Genomic DNA, 8,786 nt, shown 5'->3' with positions numbered 1-8,786 from the left:
GACGCGTTCTTCCGGAGTTTCTCCCATCTCTGAGACCTCGTCTCGTGAGACAGGCTGCTCCGGATCCCGTTCTCCAGCTGCGTGATGTCGTCGGATGTTCCTGCGTCGGTTCCTTCGTCGGCGGGACTCTCGCTGAGGCGGTTCTTCTCCGGGTGCAGTCGGTTCATCGTCGGAGACGGCGAGCGATTCTGCCCTCCCAATGAAGAGGATGTCGGGGTAGAACGGCATTGTTGCCGCGGCGGATTTCTTTCCGTTCTCCTTTGAGGTCGGAGGAACGGGAAGAATGACTGGCCTCCCTCTGATCTCCTTCTTCCTTATGACTTGTGTCCATTCTTTCGTTGGGGAAGTAGACAGCGGAGTCTTCCGGGTCAGCGAGCTTCTAGCTCCAGCCTCCCCGAAGGCGATCTTGTTCCGAAGAGCCGGAGGTAGTGCTTTTCCAGCATCCTCGGAGTTTGTTGGAGGAGACTTCTGTTCCGGTAGATCCGCGAGGCGGTGTAGAATTCCTTCTTCGTCCGCCACGGATGAGATTGTTCCGAAGCAGAATGTGGATCCGGGGCGCATGGTAATCTTGCTATGGAAGGTGACGGCCATTGAGCTAGCTTGGATCGTCGACACACCCCCTACCTGGCGCGCCAGCTGTCGGTGTTTTGGGTCCGACCGCGCACCCGGGGTTGCCCCTCAAGGTGCTTTTAGGAGTAGGACGGTGTCGACGACTGTAGCAAAATGGTTCGTGCCGATCGCACGAGGGACAATGGACAAGGTTTGCAGGTTCGGGCCGCTTAGAAGTGCGTAACACCCTACGTCCTGGTGAGTATATGAGCGTGGTTACAAGAGGATTCTCTGGATAGAAGGCACAGAGAATGTTTGTGGGTGGCTAAGTAGTCTCGGGTCGATCTGATGGGGTGCCCCCTAGGCCTTATATACTCGGCCGTGGAGCATTACATGTGATACGATAACAACAAGTAGCTGAAAGATAGTAAACCTCTTGAGTTTATCCTTACGTAACCTCCGCCGACTTATCCTCGCATGGCTCCGTTGCATGGGGGCTTCAGCGCGGGAAAGTCGGGTCTCTGTTTGTGATTCATTCGTTTGACGTTGTGGGCCGCCTGTGTTTGCACTAATCAGTCCCACGTCTTCTTTATTGGTTGTCTTTCCCTAGGCCCACGAAAGAATGACCTTACGAATCATTTGGGCCCTTGGGCTTTTCGTGAGGCCTTTTACTTCTTTAGTGGACCCAGGGGATATCTATCCCCCACAACATTATCAACATTTTATCCTCTATTTTTTCATCTCCCGCAGCGGTTCCCTCTATATTCTCCCCTATAAATATCATTATCAAACTCTATTTATCTTTTTATTACTATTTTTTTAACTACTAAATAGGAGAGCACTGTCTAATGGTGAGGTTTCTTCCATGCTCCAGTGCCCAGGCAGACGGCAGTGAGACCGATAGAGGGCTCACCGGTAAGTCGCCGGTCGGCCGTCCTCGAGAGTCGAGACATCGACTACCAAACAGCCGGCCTGCTCCAGCGCCGTCCCGTTGCCTCGTCCTGTCCAAGCGGACAGATCCAAAGCAAAACCGGGAAAAAGTTCAAAAAAACCAATCTCACTCTCTCCCTCCACCGCCACTGCCCCACCCACCCCTACCCCAATCCCCTCTTCCCCATTCACCAGATCGAGCGCCGCGTGCCTAGGGTTTGCGCCCCCGCCGGTAGCGATGCCCCCGTCCTCCGTGTCGGGGGGCAGCGGCCCCGGAGGCGTCTCCCCGGACGCCATCATCGAGTGGCTGCAGGACGAGATGGGGTACCCCACGGCCCCGCCCGCACCGGAGCAGCTCCGCAAGATCTGCCGGGGCAACATGATCCCCGTCTGGTCCTTCCTGCTCCGACGCGTCCGCTCCGAGCGCACCGTTGCCACTGCGCGCCGCAACATCCTCGTCCACGGCGTCGCGGCCCGGCGGGCGCGGGAGGGCGGGGTGATAGGGGCGGGCGTGGGTGACGCCGCGGCCAGGGAGGCCGAGGCGAGGGAGCGGGACCTCGCCGCCGAGGAGGCCGAGCGGCTGCGCGGAATCGTGAGGAGGCAGCGCAAGGAGCTCCGCGCGCGCATCGCGGAGGTCGCCAGGGAGGAGGCGGAGCGCAAGCGCGTCCTTGGCGAGCGCTCCAATGCCAGGTACCTAAAATTACAGCGGAATTGTGGGGTACGTCTAGGCGATTAAACTGTTGCTACATTCATGTATACATTTTTGCGGCTTGCAAAATCTTGTCAGCAATCACACATAAGATGTAGGTCTTCCTGACTGTAACTATTCCACTAATAGAAATGGTGGTGCTTAGTGTAATGATTCGATTGCTCGGAAGCTGACATCAGTGTTAATCTTAGTTTGATAGGAATATACTTTGCAGTGAACAAAGAGGTTTTCTGAAATATGAAATCCAGAAGACTGGCACATAGTAAAATACCATCTGTAGTATCTTCAGTTTTACCAGCCTAGATGTCCCTCTATCACCAAAAAACACTATCATTATATTCCTACCAATTATCTACATCTGGAATCGGTGTTTGTGCATAAACCAACATCTGATGACAATCCCTTCGAGGGCTTAAAAGTGCCAATAAATTCATATTTCTTTATGTTTGTTGCATTAATAAGCCAAGAAATTCGTGGTAGTAAGCCTGCTGACATATAAAAAGTCATATCCAACTCCTAGCATGTGAAAAGGCTGTTGAACTCACAATTCTGGGTTCTGGCACACAGAGGCGGTGTACTTCAATGTTTGTGGTACAGTTGTTTTATGGTCAACATTAACATGATGTGTTTGAAAACAATAACTGATACCGCTTTTATGTTTCTCCCTTCATGCTTTGCAATTTCATTTTTATTTATTTATATAAATTGTGGCAAGTGGTGATGGTGTGCTTGTAGCATATCTAGAATAATTGACAAGGAATTTCTAAAAAATAAAAAATAGGCACAAGCAAGTTATGCTCGAAGCATATGAACAGCAATGCGACGAAGCATGCAAAATATTTGCTGAATACCAGCGTCGGCTACATCAGTTTGTCAACCAAGCAAGGGACGTGCAAAGATCAAGTATAGGTGTGGCTGGAACTACAGGTTCTGTTGAAGATATGCAATTGCAGAGCAATAGAGACGACCTTTACTCATCAACTATTAAAAGCAATAGGTTGTCAGAGGATCTTTTAGAAACTGCAGGTGAAAGGAGCATCCGGAAGGCATGTGAAACTCTTGCTGCAGATATGATTGAAACGATTCGAAGTTCATTCCCGGCATTTGAAGGGAGTGGCATTAATTCAAGTTGCCAATTAACTGCAGCAAAGCTGGGTATTGACTTGGATGGTGAAATACCCACAGATGTTAAAGCTGTTGCATTGGATTCCCTAAAGAATCCGTTCCTGCTTCTGCAGTCAATCATTACCTACACATCGCGCATGAAAACACTTATACATAGAGAAACAGACAAGATTGACATACGTGCTGATGCAGAATTACTGAGGTATTACATGCCTTGTCTTCAGTTTTATTATTACTGTGTTCAGGAATAGACATTAAAAGGAGTTCTGTGTATTTTTGGTTTGTCACACCTAGTGCTGATTGTGCAGAAGAATTCTTCTTGATGGTCTAGTTATGTGCTCATGTGTGAGATCAGAGATCATATTATATACATGAATTGGTTGAGTTTTAGTTGGGAAATTAATATACTGTTTAGGCATTTGAATGTATATGTCACTTTGTTGGAAGTAGATATGATATTAATATTAACATGAAGCTTGTAATTGAAAAGGTCTCGTAATGTGTGTTGATTTTTGTCAATCGGTGCGTTCTGAATTGAGTTGCTGCACATACTAGCTGACTAAGCTGAGCTGCTTATAATTTTCGGGTTAGATGTTGACCAGATGTACATTCTTTCCTAGGTATAAATATGAAAATGAGCAGGTTATTGATGCTGCTTCAACTGATGCAAGCTCACCCTTACCGTATCAGGTGTATGGCAATGGGAAGATTGGATCTCAGTTGCCAACTCGAGGAACATATGATCAGCTATTAGAAAGACAGGTAGTTGCATATGAAGTGTTCTTTTTGTTCTGGTGCGTATGAGGTGTTATGATGTCGTACTAGCACAAGGGTTATTTTTCTTTTTAAAGTTCACACTTCTTTCTATGAATGAAACCATCACATCTACATTTCTGTATTATTTCACATCATGTGTTTGATCCCCAAAATCAGAAATTTCATGTTCTCTTAGAACTAATATTATTTTGACCTGCTTTATTTTAATTTATCTAAAATATTCAACATTGCTGCTATTGGATTTACTTTTTTAAAAGCAAAATTATTCAAATGTTAGTAGTAGTAGTACTAAAATACTGAATTCCTGGAAGGAGAAAACATAATTGAAACCTGCAGTGTATCATGGTACCACTTATCTCTTGCACGAAAAATAAATTTCGTAATTTCATCGAGCTCTTCTTTGTCCACTTGGTGCATTAACATATTGCATTCTGCCTTCTGCACAGAACCTGAAATAATGCACATGATGCTGAAGTTAAATTATTAATCACATTTTTGCCTTTCAGAAAGAACATGTACAGCAATTCTTGGCAACAGAAGATGCTTTGAACAAAGCTGCAGAAGCTAAAGCACTAAGTCAGAAGCTTTTGCAACGCCTGTATGGAACCATTGATATGGCAGGAAGTAAAAAGTTGCCTACTGGGAACACCACACAAAATGTGACCAACAGTAGGCATTTAGAGGTACTTTTTGAAAGATGCATCCTATAATGAAACCAATTTGTGTGCTCCTTGACAAACTAAATGATATTCATAACACATATAGTAAGATCGGAACAAGAGTAACATGTGCTGTTCCAATTTTGCTGTTCCAATTTTGCTGTCTAGAAATTTGTGTTTTCAGGTTACATTAATACTTATTTACTTGTTGTGAGCAGTGTAACAATCCAAGTTCATTTTAAAGTTACACCTTGCTTAGGACATAACAATATGTGCCTGGATGCATGCACCAATGCAATTACATATAAGTGACTCATGGGGGTGACAAAACTTCTGTTTATGGCTTTTATTTGCTTGCTGCTTGTTAGCTTTTTAATTTTGCAATTTTCTTATTCAATTTAGCATATAACAAAAAAAGGGATAATCAATACCTTTTCCTGATAACATAGTCTACCTCATTTTAGCTGGATGTTTGGGCCAAGGAAAGAGAAGTTGCAGGACTAAAGGCAAGCTTGAGTACACTTACATCTGAGGTACAACGTTTGTATAAGTTATGTGCTGAGTGGAAGGAAGCAGAAGATTCACTGAAGAAGAAATGGAAGAAAATCGAAGAATTTGACGCCCGTCGAACAGAGCTGGAGTGCATTTACAGTGCTCTTCAGCGGGCTAATATGGTTAGCTAGCTTGCAATATTGTGATCTTTTCTTTCAACTCTAGGATTTCTCTAGTGCGGCAATGAGCTTAGTAATGGATGTCAATAGCTGTTTTTTATTCTTGGCAGTACCGATGTTATCGAGTATGTTGTTGTAGTGAGCTTTTATCTTATTTTATATTTGTTTGATCGTGCTCAGAATTGTGTATTTGATTTGTTATTTGTGATATTAGTGGTTTGCAGCTTGTAGGCTGTAGGAACTACACATAAATATGTTAATGGTGGTGGGGACTAATGGGGCTTGGTCTCACTGTCAGTATTTGATCATCAAATACAATTAGGTTAATTACTATGTTGACATCGAATCTTGATGATATAGGATGCATCATCATTTTGGGAGCAACAACCATTATCAGCTAGAGGATATGCATCAAGTACAATTATCCCTGCGTGCCATACTGTGGTAGACATGTCTACGAACTCAAGGGACCTCATAGAGCGAGAATTAGCTGCATTTAGCCAGAGCTTGGATAATAGCTTGTGCAGGTTGCCAGCAACCCCGCAGGTTAGTAGTGTTATATGTTTAAATTGATTAGTTCCAAAATAATATCTGTCTGCTATGTTCCTATATCAGTATTTGTTTGTATCCGCTTCACCTGAATGAACTGGATAATCATGAGCCACTAAAAATATGCTAGACAGTTTCCTCCATATATTGCCTTTGTGCTGTTGATGTTGTCATTGCTGAAACATGTCCAGCATTCTGATTTTTTCAAGATTCCAGTTCTTATTGGAGTGACTACTACTGATGCATTTTAAGAAGCCACTATTTAGGCTAATAAAGACAAAAAAATCCATTTCTACCTCTGTCCATCTCACTTAGTATCAGTTTATAGCAGTTGAACTTCAGTCACAAATCTGCTGACATTACCCTACTGTAGGCCCTTTTGGAGGCCGTGGGTTCTAACGGCATGACAGGATCAGAAGCACTTGCAGCTGCAGAGAAACATGCAGCTCTGTTAACTGCAAGAGCTGGTGCTAGAGATCCATCTGCTGTGCCATCTATATGCCGCATCTCTGCTGCTCTTCAGTATAATTTTGGTATGTTCAGTTGTACTGGCAATGTTATGTGTTTTGGTTCAGGAATACATATGATCTTTTATGTCATAAACCATGCTAACCTATTATGCATGAGTGTGTCATTGTTGATTACCATGCCGTAATTTGAAAAGCGCACTAAAGATGAAATCATATGTAACTGTTGTATTATTATGATGGTGCATACTAGAAGACAATTGTAACAATCTTTGTGTTCCTATTGTTCACATAAACTAAAGGAGAAGTATTTTTATATTATCTTGTCTGACTATACATTTTACCTATGACTAACTGGTTTGCAAAATGCATCAGTATCAACTTCTTACAACAGACGTCATTTGATTTATCATCTGTTTTGGCATGTCTCTTCCTGAATCGCAATAATATACTCACATATTTCTCATATCCTTATTAATAGTTTCACCAGGTACAGAAGGCACAGATTTTGGCTTGGCTTCAGTATTAAATTCACTGGAGTTCTGTCTAAAGCCTTGTGGGTCTGAAGCTAGCATATTAGAGGATTTATCAAAATCTATCAACTTCGTGCACACACGGAGAAATCTTGTTGAAAATGACCGTGTTTTGCTGAACCGTGCACATCGTGCTCAACAAGAATATGAAAGGTACATTGCGTTTTATTTATTTTTTAGGTCAATTGCAGTAGTTATACTGAATCTGGCCAGAAACTGCTTCAACACGAAAGAGATATTGTCTACATTTTTTTACTCTGTTTATTTCAGTTGGAATATTTGTTCTATCTGGTCAAATGAATGTGTTTTCAGAACACGTACTGATATGGCATGTCTTTGTGTAGAGTGGCCAACTATTGTCTTAAATTAGCTGGCGAACAAGAAAAGCTGGTGAGTGAAAGATGGCTTCCGGAGCTGAGAAATGCAGTTCAAGAAGCTCGGAGGTGTTTTGATGACTGCCAGCGTGTTAGGGGCTTGGTAAGCCAATACTAGCTTTGGTTTAAATTCCTGTGGCTATGCCTTTGTTTGTCCACCCTTTCATGGCGTCAAACAGTATGTTACATAGCAACAACTCCATTGGTTAGATCTGTTGCAGTCTTGTAACTCTTGTTATGGTAAAACCTGTTAGTCCTGTGACCAGTGAACTCATGCTTCTATGTTATTTGCAACTTCCAGGTTGATGAGTGGTACGAGCAGCCAGCAGCCACAATTGTCGATTGGGTAACGATAGATGGACAGAGCGTGGGTGCCTGGATCAACCTCGTGAAGCAACTCCACATGGAGATCTCCAGACGGACGCTGGCAATGTCATCTGTAGGAGACGACTGAAGCAACCAGCTGTGACCCAGCTGTGGCTTTGGATGTTCGGAGGCTCCGTGTGATGGGTTCGGTTTGGCACCAAGATATCTTCTATCTACTCGATAGCCTTTTCCCATTGTAGTTTATACGCCTCTCTCTGGTTTGGTTTGTAATTAGTTTTTTTGTATGGTGTCAATTGCCATGTGTTGAATTTGTCATTTGTCACAAATTATCGGTGTTGGTGTTGTGGCTTTGCTGATTGGGCTGCACGTCCCGACGTGCCGTCCTGCTGTTAGTTGTACAGGGTCGCGCCTCACCTTTGAGTGTTCAAGCAGTCCGTGAATTATCTCAGTTATATAATGACTGCACGTAATGCTAAGGGTAGCTGTGATGGTGGGTTTTAGCACCATTATGGGCGCTACTATAGAGAATAAAAGTTTTAGCAGTGATTCAGGTGGAGGCAGTAAGGTTGTCGCTTCCACCCAAAAAATGGGAAGGAGCCCATTCACTGGCACAAGTGTGACATCACTATCTTTGCTCATCTAAAGCTTGTATTTTATTCACGATCAAGTTTATAGAGATAAACACATTCAAGTGTAGGAGTAACTGTTGGTGGATATAACAGTGCTGCATTCTATTGATCTATTCTATAAACGTAAATAATAGATGAAGGCAAATGGTTGCCCTTTTTATTTATTTTACCTTGTGTATGCCATGTGTCCACACAAGTGAGCCTATAGTTGTCTTATGGCTGATATATATTCACAATGAGCAGATATTTTTTACACAGTAATCTGTCCAATGAACTTATTGCTCTTTCTAGGCGGTTTAAAGCTACTGCCATGGAACTAATTTCTGTCCTAGAATAGGTAAATATTTCATGCAGAACTTCATCTCTTTTGTTTACTTCCCTACTATTATTAAGAGGGGACGGAGATGAAGTGGTGAGTGTATATACGTAATTTGTTAAGTCCTTCAAAGGTGATAGCTCATCTGGGGCTAAGTTAGCAATTAGGTTG

At 43.2% G+C, this 8,786-nt stretch overlaps 1 protein-coding gene across 2 annotated transcripts; it reads left to right on the top strand.

Moving 5' to 3' along the window:
• The first annotated feature begins 1,501 nt into the window (after window positions 1-1,501).
• LOC100383327 (uncharacterized) lies at window positions 1,502-8,230 on the top strand. Of its 2 annotated transcripts, none has more exons than XM_008653493.4 (10): window positions 1,502-2,169; window positions 2,970-3,515; window positions 3,934-4,075; window positions 4,597-4,773; window positions 5,214-5,423; window positions 5,781-5,966; window positions 6,343-6,502; window positions 6,927-7,122; window positions 7,314-7,446; window positions 7,645-8,230. In XM_008653493.4, the coding sequence occupies exons 1-10, from the start codon at window positions 1,718-1,720 to the stop codon at window positions 7,795-7,797; spliced, it is 2,355 nt and encodes a 784-aa protein (XP_008651715.1). In that variant the 5' UTR covers window positions 1,502-1,717; the 3' UTR covers window positions 7,798-8,230.
• The last annotated feature ends 556 nt before the right edge of the window (window positions 8,231-8,786 follow it).

This window comes from Zea mays, chromosome 7, assembly GCF_902167145.1.
Source record: "Zea mays cultivar B73 chromosome 7, Zm-B73-REFERENCE-NAM-5.0, whole genome shotgun sequence".
Classification (NCBI taxonomy): Eukaryota; Viridiplantae; Streptophyta; class Magnoliopsida; order Poales; family Poaceae; genus Zea; species Zea mays.
The sequence above is the reverse complement of the archived record's forward strand: the minus strand, read 5'-3'. Positions and strand labels throughout refer to the sequence as shown.